The sequence below is a fragment of the Nanorana parkeri genome, unplaced genomic scaffold (genome assembly GCF_000935625.1).
Source record: "Nanorana parkeri isolate BGI_ZX_2015 unplaced genomic scaffold, ASM93562v1 scaffold234, whole genome shotgun sequence".
Lineage (NCBI taxonomy): Eukaryota > Metazoa > Chordata > Amphibia > Anura > Dicroglossidae > Nanorana > Nanorana parkeri.
The window spans coordinates 1,656,134-1,676,165 of NW_017306502.1; the positions used below are offsets into that span (position 1 = coordinate 1,656,134).

At 42.1% G+C, this 20,032-nt stretch overlaps 1 protein-coding gene across 2 annotated transcripts in view; it reads left to right on the plus strand.

The window, feature by feature from the left end:
• The window catches only part of BCOR (BCL6 corepressor), a 51,352-nt gene extending 38,459 nt beyond the window's left edge, over positions 1–12,893 (plus strand). For both annotated transcript variants that reach the window (XM_018556346.1, XM_018556348.1), the window contains 5 exons: positions 5,738–5,904; positions 6,027–6,172; positions 8,788–8,865; positions 9,707–9,851; positions 12,497–12,893. In XM_018556346.1, the coding sequence (XP_018411848.1) occupies positions 5,738–5,904; positions 6,027–6,172; positions 8,788–8,865; positions 9,707–9,851; positions 12,497–12,788 (828 nt within the window). In that variant the 3' untranslated portion in view covers positions 12,789–12,893. The remainder of the gene's footprint in view (positions 1–5,737; positions 5,905–6,026; positions 6,173–8,787; positions 8,866–9,706; positions 9,852–12,496) is intronic.
• The last annotated feature ends 7,139 nt before the right edge of the window (positions 12,894–20,032 follow it).

The window sequence follows — 20,032 nt, forward strand, 5'->3', positions numbered from 1 at the left end:
CCATAAGAGAAACATGGAGCCTGCCATTACCGGTCTCTTGTTCTTAAATGTTAAATGCCTGGCTGTCATGTTAATCCTCTTGCTTTCATTGTTTTAGCCACTTATGGAACAATTGTGTAGACAAGGACATCTAGACTTGAATAATAACCAGCTAGCATTTTCAGAAGAATCTACTGGAGCAGCCTCTCTGGGCACAGTTGCAGTGTTTTCTGGATGGCATTAGCAGTTGGTTGGATTCACTTGTCTATACCTTTTTTTTTTTATATCCCTAAGTGACTCGTCATGGTAAAACAGAGAGGCATATGTACAAGACAGGCACATTTTATGTATTTCCATATCCTTGTATTGATGTGTTCCAGACCCCCATGTACATCCTTTGTAGTACAGTGTCCACTTGAGGTCCCATAGTCTGTCTTTCACAAACAGGTTAAAGATATGTATGTGACGTGATGGTGAAAAGCCAGCTGTAAGCAACCCAAAATGTTATCACACCTGAAATGCCCTGCTTAACGCTGAGATTATACAGAGCCTATTTAAAATGTGATTTTACAGCCTTTGTAATTGGACTTTTATAGTTGAGGTTCTATAATCATTTATAGGACCGTTCCTCCAGCTTGGCATTCACTTTTGCATTTGTTAGAGCTCCCCATGGCATTATAGTTTTATTCATAAAAAACTTATAACAAAGTAAAAAAGTGTTTAATTATAGAGGACTAATGAGGCATGATAATTATTTTTGCATGTCCACTGGAGTTCACTTCTCTGGTTCATGTGAGTCTTTCCTGCCGACCTGTAACATTATATGGTAGCTTGTGCCATTTAGAATAGATTGTAGAGTTACTGGAGCATGCTTGCTTGGCCTCCTGCGTGTCAGAAAGCTGATCTCTAAGTTGGTACCATGCAGTTGCCCGCATCTGATCCAGCCACGTGACGCAAGGGTATCGTTCCCTTACTTGTACGAGCATCTCATTAGCTTTCCGCCTCTCGCTTTGGTCTAATATGTGCAGCCCCGACTAAACGAAAAGGCTTCATGCTGTATCCTAGCGACCGTCTCCTTAGGTCAGGCGCGCCCAGAGCACAGATTAGCGTGCTCTCTCCCTGCTTGGTTTGAATCAGAATGAATAAAATGCTCTCGAGCTATTCCTCACCCCCCTCCCTTCCGCCCCCCTTCCCTCCGCCTGCTGACTAATAACAAGCTTGAACGCCAGGCAGTGAATCAACATGCGCAGCATCTCTGAGCAGTCTCCTTAACCTTTATAGATCGGCAGAGCAGGTTTCCTGGATCTTACAGCTTCTGAGAAATGGCAATACGCTTTATGTGCCGCCTGGATACCGCTTTGCCTTGCATGCAAATCATCCAGCTCGCATGCAGCTGCTGCGGGGACTTTTTTTTCTTTTTTCTACAGCTCGGTTGCTGTAAGACACTTTTGAAAACTTGCTGAAAGCAATTCCCGTCTAGCTACAAACACATGTGGAAGCCCTCGCTGTCGTCTGCATTCCTAAAGCACAGATTCCGCCTCTGAAAATAGGCCGCTGTAAATTCTCCCTTTTTCCTCTGAGTAAAAGCAGTTTACATCTGTTACTGTAGTTGACGTTTCTCAAGAGAGTCAGGCTAATGGAATATCTCTTGGTGGGACAGCTGTGTATAAAAGTCGTGTGAAGCAAAGAATGTCCGCTGTGATGTAAATTGCTACGCGGATTTAGAAAACCGACGGTGGCGGGTTGCAGGTCTCGTGAGAAGATTGGCGAGCTAGTGAGAACAGCTCGGATATAATGCGGTTCAGCCAGAGCGTGGCTGGATATTTCAGTCCTCGCTCCTTAACCCGTAAATGTGTTTAAGCCTGAAAAACGAGTGGCACGTCGGCTGTTTTGAATGTTCTATATATACACCACACCTGAAGCAATGGTTCACAAGTCCTTTGATGTTGCTCATGGCAGCGTCTCAGCAGGTGCTAAGCTTTGAATTACCTGTCTGTCTGGACACCTGCTGTGTTTATATAGCTCTCATGCATGAAGCCAAACAAAGGTCATCTCTTTTTATACAATTTTATTTTTTCACGTACGCAACACTTGTATTTCACACTAAAAGAGCTCTTCCAGGCAATAGGCGGAAGCAGTCTGTGAACTACTAATGCTATTGCACTGTGGAAAAGTTAGAAAGCTCACTCAGTTTACCCCTAATCTCTGTAATCCCTTGCAGACAGATTTCACAGACCATCTAACAGGCTCAAGAGGAGGAGCAAAGGGATTATATTCCTGATTCTAATGCAGTTTCACTTTTTTCTGCATCCTGTATCACTAATCCCATTCAGACTTCCAAGGCAGGTTTAAATCTGATTGATGAGAATCTTGTCGCAATCTTTTATACCCTGTGTGGCAAGGAGCCCTCAGGGGTGTCCAACCCTTAGCCCCCATTCACATCTATACAACGTGGGAGTGCATTCAATGCTGCACGTGATTTGACCTGCATCAAATTTTGCAATGTTATTTCTTAATGGCACCCCAGTCACCCATCACATGTGTTTTATCGCACCACGTTGTATCGTAACCTATTACTATGTGATATGGTGCGAGGTGCTTCAGTGCAATTTAGCTGCGTTGGGCTTCCCATTCAAATGAATGGGCTGCCTACCGCAGTGCACCACAAGCGCACTCTACCGCAGGTCTGTGATGTCGCTTCACAGAGCAGTTAAGGTGATCTAAGATTTGCATATTAATTAAAAGGTGTGGAGTGGACTGGTGTATTATAACAATGCCGACGTGCAGAGTAGGCTGTGCTTCCTGTGTGCAAATCAAGGCTTCCTTTTTAGCTTTGACTGGCGTGTACCTTCGAAAGGGAAATCCCTGAAGTATGTTGCAGCAGAGTAGAGTTATTTTGCTGTGTAAAGCAGTCGGCTCCATGCCTTCAGTCTGACAGCTCATGGATTTAAAGTGCCAATCTCTGATGCTCATTTTAGTTGTTGATCAATGACCATAACTAAAGTGTGTTGAAAAAAAAAATTAATAAAGTCCACTGAACTGAAAATATTTAAGAATATTAAATGAAAGGATTTAATCTTCGTGTAGTCTGAGCATTTTTTCACTTTAAGTAGTTGACATTGCTTCCTCCCTACAGTAACTAGTTTTAACATATTGACTTTTCATTAATTTTAATGTCCTGATGCAACCTCAGACGGTCATCTACAAATCCTTTCATTTTCATTTTTGCTGGTAGTTTTCCTCGCCATTTAGTTATTTAAGGACATTACAGATGATTGCATTGATTAAATGTGATATGATGGCACAGCCTTTCATATTGATACAAATGGCTGTAATTTGCGGTAGTGCTGGCCTACCTGGTGCAGGCTGCTTTGCATAAATGTGGAGTGTAATAGCTTGTGCAGGCTTTATGCTGCCATACACGGTATCATTTTTACAAAATGCTAGGGGAAATTGAGGTATCAACCTTTTATGCAGACCAGTTTGAAGTCACAGATTTCAGGACCACATTCTAAAGGTGTTCCTTCTCTGCTTATGGGGAAAATGCACTTCCTACTTATCCCCCCTCCCTTCTTAATCAAATTAGTCTTTGGAAATACGTTCCTCAGATGCAGATGAATGCAAGTTTCTGGATCGTGTTCTCTTCCTCCAGTGCACCAGTGGCCTTTGATATGCTGTGCCTAGTCTTGTTCTGGATATAAATTAATATTGGCTCAGGATGGGTATTATTATTTTCTATGTCTCCAATGCTTTATTTCTGAGGCTGCAGGAGATTAACGGCACTGGACAGTGAGGTTCTGGCAGCCACCTTCACCTTCATTCCAGGCTTTTTTTTTTTCTCCTCAGTATACACTCGGGAGGGAAACGGGTTTGACACACATGATAAAACTCCCAGTTTAACTCAAAATATACCCCAGTGGTTGACAGAAACCGGGATACAACAAAGACTTAAAATGCTCAATGCAAACAAAGCAGTGGGTCCGGATAACCTGCACCCCAAGGTACTTAAGGAATTAAGCCAGGTTATAACTAGACCATTAATCCTCATTTTTAAGGACTCCTTAATGACTGGTAGGATCCCCAGTGATTGGCGGAGGGCTACGGTAGTCCCAATATTCAAAAAGGGGGCAAGGTGCCAACCTGGGAACTATAGGCCGGTCAGTCTAACATCGGTAGTTTGTAAAATGCTAGAGGGTATAATAAAGGATTATCTGGTAGAATTTGTTCAGGAAAACGGGATAGTTAATGACAATCAGCATGGGTTCAGGAAAGACCGTTCCTGCCTAACTAACTTGCTAACTTTTTATGAGGGGGTGAGTAGAGATATGGACGGAGGTAAGCCGGTAGATGTGGTATATCTGGCTTTCTCAAAGGCTTTTGATACGGTACCACACAAACGCTTGCTACACAAGCTGAGGGCTATGGGCATAGATGAGGTGGTGTGTACGTGGATAGAGAACTGGCTACGGGAACGTGTCCAGAGGGTATCTGTAAATGGCACCTTTTCAGACTGGGCTAGTGTAATGAGCGGTGTGCCTCAGGGTTCTGTGCTGGGTCCCATATTGTTCAACTTATTTATTAATGACATCGGGGAGGGTGTTAACAGCGATATTTCCGTGTTTGCGGATGACACCAAAATAGGGAGGGTAATAGACACGGACTTAGACACTATAACATTACAGGAGGACCTGGATAAAATAGGGGAGTGGGCATTAATGTGGCAGATGAGGTTTAATGTCGATAAATGCAAAGTAATGCACTTTGGAATTAAAAATAAACAAATGGGTTATACAATTATGGGTATGCCGCTGGGGAAGTCAGAAATGGAGAAGGATTTGGGGGTCATTGTAGACCACAAACTGAAAGGTAGTTTGCAGTGCCAGGCTGCTGTAAACAAAGCTAGCAGGGTCTTGTCCTGTATTAAAAAGGGGATGTATTGCAGGGACAAGTCTATAATTTTGCCACTTTATAGATCATTGGTTCGACCTCATCTGGAGTACGCGGTCCAGTTCTGGTCACCAGTACTAAGAAAAGATGTCCTTGAGTTGGAAAAAGTCCAGCGAAGGGCAACCAAACTAATTAGGGGTATGGAGGACCAGAGCTACGAGACGAGGCTACTAAATTTAAACATGTTCACATTAGAGGTGAGGAGATTAAGGGGGGATATGATTTCCATGTACAAAATGTTTAATGGTGGTAGCAACATTAGCGATAAACTGTTTAAAATTAACTCCGTTACAAAAACTAGAGGCCACCACCTAAAATTGATGGAAAAAAAATTCCAGCACAAGGGGCGAAGGGGGTTCTTCACAGTAAGATCAGTTAGGGCCTGGAACTCCCTGCCACAGACAGTGATTTCAGCAAATAATGTGGAATTGTTCAAGAAACTTTTGGACGATTTCTTAAGGGACCGTAATATACAGGGGTACAGGTAATATACAGGGGTACAGGTACTCCTAGAATGAGATCCTAATAGGTTGGACTTGATGGACTAATGTCTTTATTCATCCTCAAATACTATGTAACTATGTGTATAGTTACTAATTTGATGGTGTGGTGTGGAATGGAATTTTCTTTTCAGTGTGCAACGTCTGAATTATTTTTTTTTTAAATTGCAATATCAGGTTCTCATGTTTTATTTTATTGGTGTTTTTGTATATATTGGACAGATAATGATCCATCTATGTTTTTACTGCTCACAGTAGTAATGATTTAGCCTGAGACAATAGTTTTTAACAGCATCATTTTTCTTCTACAGGAAGTCGTCCTTTATTGCTTGGAAAGCAAATCCTATGATGTTAACCACCGAGATAATGCAGGGTACTGCGCATTACACGAGGCTTGTGCTAGAGGCTGGTTGACCATCGTCCGACATCTACTGGAACATGGGGCAGATGTTAATTGCAGCGCACAAGATGGAACCAGGTGGGCATCTGCTGTCCTCTCCCCTCTAGTATTACCCAGGGGCTCATGTGCTGGAGACAGCCTGCAAGTTTATAACTGCTACGTGTCTGGATGATTTTAATAATGTTTCTTTCTATTTTTAGGCCAATCCATGATGCCGTAGAGAACGATCATTTGGAAATTGTGCGATTATTACTGTCATATGGCGCTGATCCTACTCTGGCAACGTACTCTGGGAGAACGATTGCCAAAATGACGCACAGTGAGGTGATGGAAACCTTCCTAACTGGTGAGTTTTATTATCAGGCACTGCTTGTAGCCAAAGTGAAAATATGCAACAAAGAGCTAAATAAGCCTTTTATGTCATTTTTTGTTTTTAATTAATCGCAATCGTTTTATGGTTTCCAAATTTCATCTTTGGTTTAGTGCTTGTGGATAGTTTTTTGCTTTCTCACAGTAAAAGGGTTTTGTTTTTTTTGTATCTTTTTGTAAGTGGTAAAAGCATTGTGTGTGAGGCTTGTTACTATTTCAGTGCTGCGACATGTACATGCATTAGTGTGCTGCACATATATGATCATTATCCAGCAACTGTTTAAATTATTAACTAGATAAGAGCATTTTGATTGTGTAAGTGACTTTGCTGCAGTGGGATTTCAGAGAGCCGCCTTTCACTGTACAAGTCAGCTTGATAGGAGATATTTTTATCTTGGCTGCGGAGAGGCCTGGTCTGATGTAAGTGGAAGCACATGTTTCCTTAAGAGTCTGCTGGCTCCAGAATTGGTGACATCTGACATCTAATTGTCCACTCCTAGTTAATTCAAATAACCAGTCAAAAAAAGTTCTAGAGGTAACTTTGGAATCTAAGAAGACTGAGTTAATGATAAAGGTAATGGGTCTGGGTTATCTGACCAAGTTAAAGAAGGCTGCCTCAAGTTGCCCAAAGACTCTTTTAAGAGGCTTCCCAATCTCCACTTGCAGTGGTGCAGCCAAAGCCCCCCTTCCTGCTACTTATTGAGCCCTGTGAAAATTGGCCCTACAGCAGAACCACTCTGAGATTGCTCATTAGGATTTTGCCCTGTGGAGACCCTTTATATTAGGGTTAGCCAAAGTTTGGCCCTCCAGCTGTAGTGAAACTACAAATCCCAATCATGCCCTTCCCCTTTGGGAGTTATGTGTGTGGCTGTTAGTCATGTAATGCATTATGGGACTTGTAGTTTGGCTACCCATGCTATACATTATGCTTGGCAAACCTTACCAATCCAGCCCAATGTAGGCGGCCATCTACATCTGCCCTTACAAGGAGGTCAGGTTTTTCTTCTAAGAATTGTGCTAGTATTTGTCTAACGCCACATAGTTGCTGAGGCTGATGACTGTGTGTGCAGTATTTGTATATTTATGAAAATAAAAGTATTGCAGCCTTTCAGGGAAAGTATGCTGTATTTTCCCTGCTTTGAATGGTTATTAATGAGCAATAAAGCTCTTTTTAAACCTAAACACACATTATCGTACATTTCCATAGAGAACTAGCAGTCCCACGTCCTTGTGCTGGGTTCACATTTGCAGATTGCTGCGACAAAGGGAGGACCTGGGTATTTTTAAGCGCCTGCTCTAAGAGAACGTCTTATCAAGGGCATTTTCCGATTATAAGACAGCAGGAGATAGTTGCTGGCAGCCTTGCTATGCAGATGTGATAGCTGTTTTTTTTTTTCTTCTACCATGCCAAAGACAGCTAAATTAGGCAGCGAGAGTATGATCTTAGCTGTCGCATAATAAGAAATCCCAGTGACTGGATTGAAACCTGGTTTAACCCGCAGGTTTAATAGCTCCCGCGCTACCACATGACACCCGCACTGCCCCTGCTGTCAAAATCTTGCCCGTTTAGACTGTGAAATGCTATAGATGCTGATTTCCAAGGTTCTTACTTGACACCAAATGTCTACCTGCAGCCAAAACAAATGCTGGAAGTACTCATTCAGGCTAAAACGATGCCACATAATCCAAATACAAGATTTATTAAGTGTACATTAATAGAGCAAACTCATTTAATATATACAAGTTAATAACCCCATTTTGGTCTAAGCAGAGTACGCACATAAACATGTTACTTAAAACGTGTGTATGTATATGTGCCGAATAATGGGGCGTTTACTGTGTATATCTCTTTATACACAGTAAACGCCCCATTATTCGGCACACTCAAGCAACCGGTTGCTTAAATATAATTCATTTGCTAAGGAAATTCTCTGTTTACATCTGGCTGGCAGGTAGATTCCGCGGTTGGCAGCACAATTTTAAACAATGTGGAGCAATAGCAGGCTGGCTATTGTACCTGCCCACTGAGCAGAGGAGCTGACCTGAGAGAGAACTTTCTTGAGAGTTAGGCCTGGTTCACACCTGGGCGTTTTACAGCGCGTTCCTACGCTCTGTAAAACACTCAACATGTGAACACCAATGATTGCCTATGGGCATGGTTCCCACGCGCTGTAAAACGCCCTAGGCCCAAAGAAGTACAGGAGCTTCTTTGGGGCGTATTTGTCGCGCGTTTCCATTGGGATACAGCCAGGTAGCCCTCCGAGGGCTTGAGCGGTTTTTACCGCGAATTGCGGTAAAAACGCACATCACGAAACGCGCGACAAACGCGCATATTCGTTATGCCTAGGTGTGAACCCAGCCTTACTATTAACTCTCATGCGACCAGAAACTACTGTTATCTGGAACCTACCTATCCCCGTGGGTGCCGGATAACTGGGAGTTTACTCGCAGTTCACACAGGCACACATCAGTTCGAGATATGTTGCTGTAATATCAAAAAGATTAATTTTGTAAATCTGAAATTGACAGTTGCATGTGATAAGCTTTTCTTTTGGGTTACTACATTATATGTATATATTTTTTTCCCTCTAGAATATTTAACGGACTTGCAAGGGCGAAATGGAGACGACCCTGGACTTTCTTGGGATTTCTCTGGCAGCTCTGTCTGTGGTAAGTAAAAGCTAGAGCCATTAACTATTTAGAGGAACTTTTGGAGTGCCAGTGTCACAATACTGTGTTTGTATGTGTGTCTGATGTATGAGTAGTCCATCGATCTAGGTCATTTTTGGCTTCTGATGAGGATAAATCCTCCCAAGTCACCAACAAATCAAAGCTACCGCACGCCATTTAGGAAAGTATTACCGGGACATTCGATACTTCCTGCTGTTTGACCTATGTTTAGCAGGTCTGAAGTGACTATCTGTAATTAACTTTTAACCGTTGGAGAAAGAAAGTGCCCATAGCAAACAATCTTTCTAGTGCAGGTTAAAGATTACATTTCTTATGTTGGGTTTCTTTATTCCTGTGACTTTGCACTTGAGACTTCTTTTTGTGCAGTAGATGAGGGTTTTTGGGCCAAAGCAACATTCAGCTTAGCAATTCTATATGAATTCTTGACGTTTCTATGGCTTTGGGCACTCTGTGTGCCTCCCGTCACATTGATGACACTAACACAAAGAGAATTGATATACAGTTTTTGTTTTTCTCGAACTGTTTTAATAAAAGGATCCACTGTGCTTAACAGGCACACTTTCACTCGGACATAAAGAAACTCGTGTACATAGGTATTTTCGTGATAGAACAGAATGGGAATCGTACACATTTTTACAAATGTTTAGGGGAAAATATTGCTGCATGACTTGTTGGTAGATGGAGAAGGGCCGTTTTAAGTATTCTAAGATGCACTCTGGAACTGGAATAGAGGCCCTCTTATAACCACCACTTCCAGTCTGCAAGTGACGAATGTGTATATTCTTGTCTGATCCTATTAACACAATTTTCTGTCGCTTAGATCCAGAAGAGGAAAGTGGGTTTGATGTCCTGGCTAATCCTCCGGGTCCAGATGATGAAGATGACTGTGTAGATGCCTTTGAATTTGAGTTCTCGGACAATCCTCTTCTGCCTTGTTACAACGTCCAAGTCTCCTTGTCCCAGGGGTAAGTTAACTTTTAAGATATAGCAGTTCATAGGTTTGAAGAGCATGATTCTATTTTGCCAAAGGTTTATATTGTCTTTGGAGTTCTTTATGCCATGTGTTCATTGTGGTTTATTAAAGCAGTATTGTATACGGTTGTAGTTGTGTGAGCAAATATTGATTAAAAAAAAGAAAAATCTCATGTATTTCGCATCCCGGCAAGGGTCAAACTTGACACAAGTAGGTATGGTTTACTTAACTGGCAGAGTCACATGTGACATGCTTTCCTCTGGGTCAGTAACTAGACAGATGGAAGTCCAGTTCTGTGCTAATAAAATTGTTTAGCATGGCACACTGTAAATGACTGTTTGGAGTGCATACAGCATGGGCCAGGTGTGATGCCATGGGTTGAGTACACATGACTGAGGGTTGTATGTTAATACCAGCAATGAAACACATGTATATTTCTTGCAGGCTGCACAGAGCAATGGAATAAATTATATATAGTATAGCCGTCCGCCTGTTCAAGGCACAATTAAGCAGGGAACGTTTTTTAAAGTGGCTCTTCTTTCATGCTTTATTATCTCATTAAGGGTAAAATGTTATGGCACTTTTGTGATATTCAGTGTGTAATAAGCTGCAAGATACGCATTTAAGATGCTTCATGTTATCTGCTAGTCAGATTAAGGTCTATTCGCTTTCACACCCTTCCGTAATTACGGTGTGTTGTCCGTTTCCATTTTGTAGTGTGTACAAATTTCCTTTGCAGTCTGATGGCCTTGTTCAGCTAATTAAAGGTTAATCAATTGAAAGTCCGCGCTTTATATGCTTTTGTTCTTATTTCTCCCCGACTTGTTGAATGGCTTGCTGGAACTTGAGAGTAATTGCCAGAGGATGGTCATTGAGCAGGATTTGCCAGTTGTGGATCCTACTAGGCTTGCTAGCAGAAAGTTCTATTTTGCAGGATCTCTCCAACTGTATTGTAATGTTTGTCTTCAAACCCCTATAAAACATTTTGTAATATACTAAATACTTTAATTGGCTTCTTTAGACAAATCTCATCTTGCCAGCAGCAAAGATTAGTCATCTTTTGTCTGGAATCTGATTAGTAATTGCCTTTCTAAAGGGCTTCTCAGTGTGCAGTCTTCTTGTTTTTTTCGACTCACTTTTGTTCTTATTTACTGTCGCATACTGTCATTGAAGACGGTGAAATAAGACCGTGGGGTGCCACCTTAGGAGCCACACTTTTGTTTGCAGTCCTCACACGCAGATCTGATTTCTGGTCAATAAACCTTGTTTGCCTCGGAATGTTTCTGGGAGAAGAACAAACATAGCCCATGACCCCATTTACAGACCTAGAGCAGGGAAGAATGGGAGATCACCAGTATGCATGCAGAGTGAATGTGAGTGGGGGATTGGTGATCTTTGAATTTGTCTGGCCAGAACTGCAACAACAAATGTCCGTTTTGTGTGGAGTGTAGTAGGGTCAGCCTGCACGTGAAATGATTTATTTTTTGCAGATTTAATGTAGAGTTCCAAAACTATAATATTCCTTTTAGTCCTCTCCGTCAGTATTAATAGCGTGTTCTTCTGTTAGCAGGACAGGCAACAAAAAGATTTTTAGTGGAACATCTCCGACACGCTTTATTATGTCTGAGATGATTGTGTCAGTAACAGTTTGGAGATGCATTTTTATGCAGTACATTGGTTTTCTGCTATTTACAGATGGTTATGGCTGAATTTCACAAATATGTTTGCACAAAAGTTTTTGGCACATAAAGTTGCAGAATCAATAACATGAAGTGCTTTTTTTCCAAACTGTAGTTGTAGTTTCCTATAGGGCCTTGGTGTTGGACACCAGGAAACCTAAGAAATGTTATCCTAACTTTTAATCTAATTCTGACTGAACTCTCTCACCTTTCCCTCAATCCAAACGTAACCCTCACCGTTACTCTCATATTACCATAGCTAGACTGTAACGTACATGTTACCTTTACACCAAAGCTAATCTATGCTACAATTTTATTCTCAATATTAATTTGGCTGCTGTATAAAATACCCATGATATTGGCGCCACAAAAACCCTAGACAGATTGCCTGCTTCAAAAACAACTGATCTGGCAGCTGTGTCTTATCAGCTAATGCTGCAGCTTGAATCTTTGCCAAGTCTCTCCCCACCGGTCTCTTTGCAATAGTCTATGATCAGATGGCCTTTTTTCCCTATATCCAGAGTGGCAGAGGTCACGTGATGGCCCTGTTGAGCCTCAGGTGACTCCTGGCTCTCTGTAAATGGCGAGAAAAGGGCCAACGTTTGTCAGACTTCAAGTGACTTCTGACTCTAAATGGAGAGAGGGGTCAGCACTTGTCAGTCTTCAGGTAAATAACTCTGTAAATGGGCAAAAAAAGACCCGTCAGACTTCTAGTGTTTTCTGACTCTGTAAATGTAGAAAAAGGTTGTCTGACCATAGCATATTGGGAACAGTAAACTCCTGATACAAACTGAAATGTTAGACTCTAACAATTAACGGTTCATAAGTAGTGAGTTGTATTAAAAACTGGATATCCAAATACCTGCAGAAGTCTCTAATTGTGACTGGTTCTCTTATGTCATTAGATTTGATTACTGTGATGCAAGTAACTATATCTGTACTTCTGTTTTTTTTATAGGCCCAGAAATTGGTTGCTTCTGTCAGATGTGGCCAAGCGTTTAAAGACGTCCTCGGAATCATTCCGAAGCGAGCACCCTCACTTTGAAGTAGTTCGTATTACCGAAGCAGAATTCTACAAGCAAGTATCTTTAAGCCAGCTCTTTGCCTCTCCAGACGATCTTGACGGCTTCAGTCCAGACAGCAAAGAACTGCTCGAGCTGGTGGAATTTATGAGTGAACTGCAAACATTACTTGGATCGTCCATCGAGTGCTTGGATCCTGAAGGAGACACGTCTTATGCCAGCTGTTAAGAAGCCAGGCCCTTACCTAACAGTGTAATATAAAACGGATGCTTATTTTGTGAATATGTGCTATACAGAGAGAACACTATTCTATATAATTCAATGTAAAAAAAAGATTATTATATATTCGCTTATATTGGGACTGTTTTTTTTTTTTTCCAGAAGCTCTAAATAAATTTCTATGGTCCTGAAAGGTTCAGTGCACATTTGCTTTGGGAAAACTAGTTTTGTTTTACTTGTAACGCTTTATTTGAATATTATCTATTTTTTTTTTTTATTATTATTATAAATAATTTTGACTTCTACAAAGCACTGAAGGCACGAAAGATACTTTATAATTTGTACTCGAAAGACATACGAATTGTAGGAAGGAGTTGGCACTTCATGACATTTTTTTATGTTTACAGAAATTACCTGTTTTTTGGTAAGCAATGTTGGATATGATCCAATGTTTTGTAATATAAACAAAATTCTAAATATATATTATCCATAGAGATTTGTTTGAATTTTTGTATTCTAATTTAAGATCTCTGAAATGTTAGTTTTCACACTTAAATTGAGTGTGTGCATATATGTGTGTATATATGCGTATGCATTTCTATATATGTGTGCACACACCTCTATACATATATAAATATATACATACGTTCAAATGTTTTATGCTCTAATTTAAAACAAAAGAAGACCCCCCGAGCTATTTTTGTTTTCTCATGTAAAATATTAAGACTGTATTATAAAGTGTTGCGGTCCAGCTAAACCTGTATATAGACTGAATCATTTCTTGAGATGTGTGTGCAATGTTTTGAGATCTGTGTTTAAACTTTGTAAGTAAACCACCTGCCTTTGTATTTATATTTTACAAGACTTTTTCTTAAAAAGGCAATAAAACCATTTGGTAAATGGACAGCATGGTTTTGGAATTTTATTAGTTCTCCCCGAAGTGTAAAGGATGCATAAAGCTGCTGATCAGGCAAAAGACTAAACGCACACGCATGAAGGATTTGTATGCTGTATAGGCCAAAAATGAAATGGTTATCTTAATCAACTAGTTATTCATCCAGGTACCACTACCGGACAGCACAGCCAGGTATTTGAGCTCTGCACCCTACACTGTAGTTGAGTGATTCATACTGGTCCAGGATATGTCCCAGCTTATGACTGGACAACTTTAGAGAATCTGCACAGTGGTGAAGCCATTCCTGTGCTCTCTCCTGTTACAGAAAAGATGTTCAGGAGGACAGACTGATGGTGCAACTGTGAAGCATTATTAATCCCTTCCTGAATTCTGCTGTGCAGGTGATTACTGAAGTCTGATATTCTGGCAGATTGGGATACTTGTTGGGCACATGCATGGGGAAGCTGCTCTTTAATCTGCTTCCTCCAAAGTGCTCCTTCTTACATTAAAAGAGAACTATGAGGTAAGGGTTTTTCCCCATAGTTCTCTTTAGGGCACGGGAGGACATATACTAACCTCCTCCCGTGACCCAAAGCTCAGTATATATCGCGGGCTATTGTCCGCGATATACTGAGACCGTCAGCCAAGACTGATCCCGACATTACTGTCGAGATCCACCCAGCTGCTTGAGTGACAGCGGGCTGTGCTATTTAGAGGCAGAGCCAGCTGTGCCCGCCCCCTCCCCGTCCGTTCCTCCAGTCAGTGCTCGAGCATAGGAGGGGGGAGCCGTGTCTGGCAGGGAGATGATCAGGAAGTGAGCAGATCGTGCATGTTTCTGCTCACTTCCTGATCGATTGAGCCGACCTGTGACAGCTTCTTTGTCACAGGTCGGTTCTAACTATGAGTGAGCGGAAATCACTTGCCTCATAGATCTCCTTTTAAGGTCTCATTCACACCTAGGCGTATTGCATATGCGCGTCTGGCGCACGGTTTTTTCCCGCGATTCGCGGTAAAAAGTCACGCGACCGTCGCGCGTTTCCGAAGGCTACTTGGCCGTATCCCAATGGAAACGCGCAACAAAACGGCCCAAACTAGTACCTGTACCTTTTCAGGCGTGGGACGGGCAGAAATACGCCAAGGTGGGAACGAGACCATTGAATACAATGGGATTTATATTTTTGAGCGTTTTGTAGAGCGTTCGTCGAGCGTAGAACGCGCTACAAAACGTTCAGGTGTGAACGAGGGCTAAGGGATTCAGGAGTACTTGGCAGGTGCCCAGGAACCTCACTCCTTACCATTTACAGCACCCTGCCTCAGGCCTGATGCAAGCAGTGGGCTGGTTTTTGGCAGGAGTTATGCAAATATCAAGTAGCCCTAATAGATGGGTGTACCTAGGCATGCTGCATGTGCAGGTAACATCCACATGCTGAGCCTCCTTGATTGAAAGAAAAGAAATCCATGAATGAAAGATATGTGTCAGAGAACAGTAGTGCTGCAGAGGAAAGGAAAGAGCTAGATGATGCTGGATTTTCTCCAGTAAGAAAATGAGGTGGGCTCTCCTGAGACTTGCAGCCTCCAATGCAGACCGTAGGAAGCTCACGGTGTGCATTAGACTAAGCATTTTCAGTACAGGAGAGAAGCCTTTACAACTGCAATACTGAAGTTAAAGCTGGAGTTCAGCTTTAAAACACTAGCGGATAATTGCTAGGTGTAGGAATTGCTTGCTAAACAGGTGGGGCAAATGGCTCCCAAATCAGTTAGCTACACAAGTAGCATGTTGTATCAATCAACTTGCATGATCCTGCAATGCAACTTAATTGCCAGTGTAGCCCCCCACCCTAAGGGCCCATTCATACCAGGAAGTTCTATTGTGCTGCGTTTAAAGTGCACACACATTACCGTACATTGCGTTAACACTGCCTGTTAATTTGATGGGATGCTCAACACATCACAAGGGACCAAAAATCGAGGTAAAAACAACCTTGGTATATCTGTAAAAAATATTGAGAAAGCTGATTGGATGACCAGTGAAACGTCTTCAAGAAAAATACAGCAAGTCCAGTTGACTTATTTTTTACAGATATACCATGACATGGATGAATAAGAACCTTCACAGACAACCTTGGTATATTTTTGTCCCATGTCAAATATAATGTAATGCCTCATTATGGCCACTAGATGGCGATTAGGAGCTATTTAAATATATTTCCTATGCTCCTCAGCTCCATCTAGTGGCCATATTGTCGTTGAGCATTGGAAGAATTTCCTCTGCTCCATCTACTGGCCATAATGCAGTATTACATTCCATTTGACGTAAAAGAAAATATACTAAGAGGGTTATTCACTATGGAGCAGAAGGATATCCTTTGGCTCACTTCAGCCGTCTGAGCCCTTCGGTTCAGTAGACAGTAGAACCGATGGGCTGCTATACGTGCTATTCACTAGCTCAAGGCAGCCAAGGCATATGCTTCCGTCGACTGAGTCGAAGTGACCTCCGAAGTTTGGAGAAAGGTCACCCGAAGGGCCTTCCTTTCTCCACGCAAATGACAGCTGGGCAGAGCCATCTGTGATCTCACGGCTCGCTCCGCCCAGTTGTAATGACAGATTAGCGTCCGCAAATGACCTTTGGGATGCTGATGTCATTAAACAATAACTGGGCGGAGCCGGCTGTGAAGTCACGGCCGGCTCAGCCCAGTTGTTCATTGGCCAGGACTCTGGCAGGTGCCGGCCAATAGGAAACAGTTGGGCGGAGCTAGCTGTCAACGCTCAGTGGCATTCGGATAGTCACTTAGTGCCGTTCAGCTCCTATGAGGATGGAGGGACACAGCGACTGCGCTGCCGGAGCTTCAGTTCAGCCGCTCTAGATGTTGGATCGGCTGAGTCGAAGTCCCTCTGCACTTCGGCAGAGCATGTTCGGCTGACAGAAGGCAGCCGATGTACGATGTCGATGTACGGAAATCAGCCGGAGTGAATAGCCGTCGTTTGGCTCACTTCGGCTCGGTTATTCCCTCTGCTGCCTTCGACAGCTATGTGAATAACCCTGTAAGAATGTTTATTCTTGCCTTTATTTGCACACAATGGAGATTCACAGGGCGAATGGCAAATTGTTTATAAATAGACCCTTATATGTTAGAAGGTGTAACACAGTGAATCCTACATTCCACATATTAAAAGAGCATTTCCCTTACCAAGGGTTTCTATTTTATTTACTGGCTACCACTGTAACCCAAGTTGTGAGTTTCGTTAACTTGTGCTATTTGTTAGTGTTTATACAACTCTCCACCCTTCTATATTATTAATTTGCATCTCACAAGGCTTGAGGCACATTCAGTAGGAAAAGAAGGGGGAAGGGCTGATGAAAACAATTGCAGTCTATGGAGTGAAGAGGGCAGCAGTGTACTGCACTATGATGACATTGCATGCAGCTTGTTCATTCTAGTTTTCTGTTATGCAGAGGACTTAGGAAGAGTGCATTCAAAGAGTTGGAGAAGTGCCAAAAAAGTTACCATTGTTATGCAAATATGAGGATAGCACATTTCTAGAAAGAGTCACTGTTTTTTGAGAAATAAACTTTGAGATAATTTGCTCTTTCTTGTCCTGCATAACTATAGTGAAAAAAAAACAGTAAACAAACACGTAGAGTTATCTACAAAGCGGATTGCTATGTGCTACATATTCTAACAATATCCCAGGTAGTAACAGTCATGTATACTATAATAAAGGACATTACCGCATTTTTCAAAGACACATGCACAAAAATGTTTCCTTTTTAATCCTCTTCCTGTCTTGGAGTAGAAATCTGAAAGAGCCCAGACACAGCAGTTAATCCCTTCTGAAGACACGCCAGTACAACGGCATCCTACCTTTCCCTGCCGAGAAAGGTCTGTATCACATTGATTCTGCAATGCACACTGCAAACGATAAAGAGATGACATAAAGGTACGTTATGAGCAAGAGATGAAATTATCATATAGACAAAGAGCGAACCAAAGCTGTAACACCACAGCTGTTTGACATCAATTTTATATTTCAGCATTCAATTTATAATTGCTTGGTAATTCAGCACACCATGTGCATTTTTATAAGGAAGCCTACAGTTTGCCGTGAGTCATGGACAAAGTCAGGTCGGTAATGCTGACGGTTACCATTCGGCACCCTATTGTAGACAGGAGAGTCTAATAACAATGGTGTGGGACTGTTTGGAGACAGGGGTGCAAGCACAGCTTACCTGCTCAATACCTCTTCTCATTGGAGGTTGGGACTTCCAGGAGATTCTGGGGTATACATGCACTATCAGCATGCCTATAGAATCCCAAACTATATTACTACTACATAGTATTTATATAGCGCCAACAGTTTGCGCAGCGCTTTACAATATAAGGAATACATTACAGTTACAATACCAGACAAGATGGTAAGGAGGGCCCTGCCCCTGAGGGCTTGCAATCTAAAAGAGGAGGGGGAAATGACATATGAGGAGGTAGCTGTGGGAATGAATTGTGAGAATGTGAAGGTTCAGTGGTTAGGTTGAGGTGGGATACTATATTTCTGTGACTGACGATAGGCTCAGTTCATGAAGCTTTAACACAAGCATAAGTATCTTTATTTTAGTCATGTGACTGTCATTTTCAACTCTCATTTGATTTTAATGGAAAATAACTAATTTTAAAAAATAAACATCCCGCTGTTGGCTTTGGTGAAAGCCGATTTTCTAGTAATCTCTCATTTTATTGCCTTTTCGAGCAGAAAGGAAATTACTGTTATTCTTATTTACATCCTCTACAAAGTGCTGGTATACGTATAACTTAGGCAGGCACCGATACCAATTTTTCCAGACCGATTACAAGTACCATTACTTTTCCTCAAGTACTCGCTGATACCAATTACCGATACTTTTTTTTTTTAGTGTCGTGACAGTTTTTCTAAAACAATACACACTAATGATTTTAGAGCACCAGGCCCGATCCCAGCTGCAAACGCTGCGTCCCTGGTAGTTCTGCCAGTGACTCCAAGCTGTAGAGGGACTACAAATCTACTGTACAAATACATTATACAACAATGCAGAATACTATCAGCTCTAGAGGACTATAAATCCCAGCAATACATTATAAAACAATGCAGAATACCACCAGCTAGAGGACTACAAATCTCAGCAATACATTATACAGCAATGTAGAATAATACCATCAGCTAGAGACGACCACAAATCCCAGCGTTACATTATACAGCAATGCTGAATGGCAGTCAGCTATAGAGGACTACAAATCCCAGCAATGCATTATACATCAATGTAGAATAATATGAAGCTACATACTGTGCTGCTTTGGGGTGCCGGCCTGATGACTCCAGTGGAGGATCTCAGGTGGCTGTGTGGGGTCTCAGGAGGGCTGTCTGGGGTCTTTGGTGGGCTGCGGGGGTATGTGCAGGTTCTATGGTGGGCTGTGGGGACTCTCAGGTGGCTTTGCGGGGTCTATGGTGGGCTGTGTGGATTCTCAGATGGCTAGGCGGGGTCTTTGGTGGGCTGTGCAGGTTTTATGGTGGGTTGTGCGGGGTCTATGGTGGGCTGTGCGGGCTCTCAGGTGGCTGTGTAGGGTCTATGGTGGTAAGGGGTTTTTCAGTCGGCTCTTTAAAAAAGCGCCGTGCTTCACAGGAAGGCAGCCGAGACCTTACTGGGGACCTTGTCAGCCTTCCTGTGAAGGGCACCTGGCACCTTTTTACAACGCAAGCTTAGGTTTTAACATTTAAAGTGCCGTTATGGGCGCTTAGTATTGGGGCATTTTCACAAGTACTCATGAAAATGCCCAGTATCGGCACTGATATCGGTGCATCCCTACCATAAAAGGTAAGATCGGATATCAAAATATGTTGTTTATACAATGAAAGCTGGATTCCCGGCTCAAATTAAAGTCTATGTAAATCTTAACAATGAACTTCTCTTATTTGCTCTCCTTTGGTTTAATAAAGCTAAACTCCAGGCAAAGCACAATTTGTATATACTGTATTCCTCAATAGCCACAAAGCATATCAATCCACTTTATGTCATTCCCATATTACATTGCAAAAGTAGCAGTCACATCATCACTGTGCTGCACATAGCCTATGCAGAGATCAGAGCTGTGGGAGGGACCCAGCAAACTCCCAAAAATTACAGGCTGCCTGTAGAAAACTACAGGAGGAGGCGGGGACAAGACCGCACAAGGAAAAAGCAGTTTTTTTTACAGGAAGTCCTTTACACAATACCCCTAGACAAACCCAAGCAATTAACCCATGCAGAGGGGGTGCATCCCCACTGCAAGTGGAGGTTTCTTTTTGTAACCTGGTGATAGACTAATATTACAGGTATTAACCACATTGATTG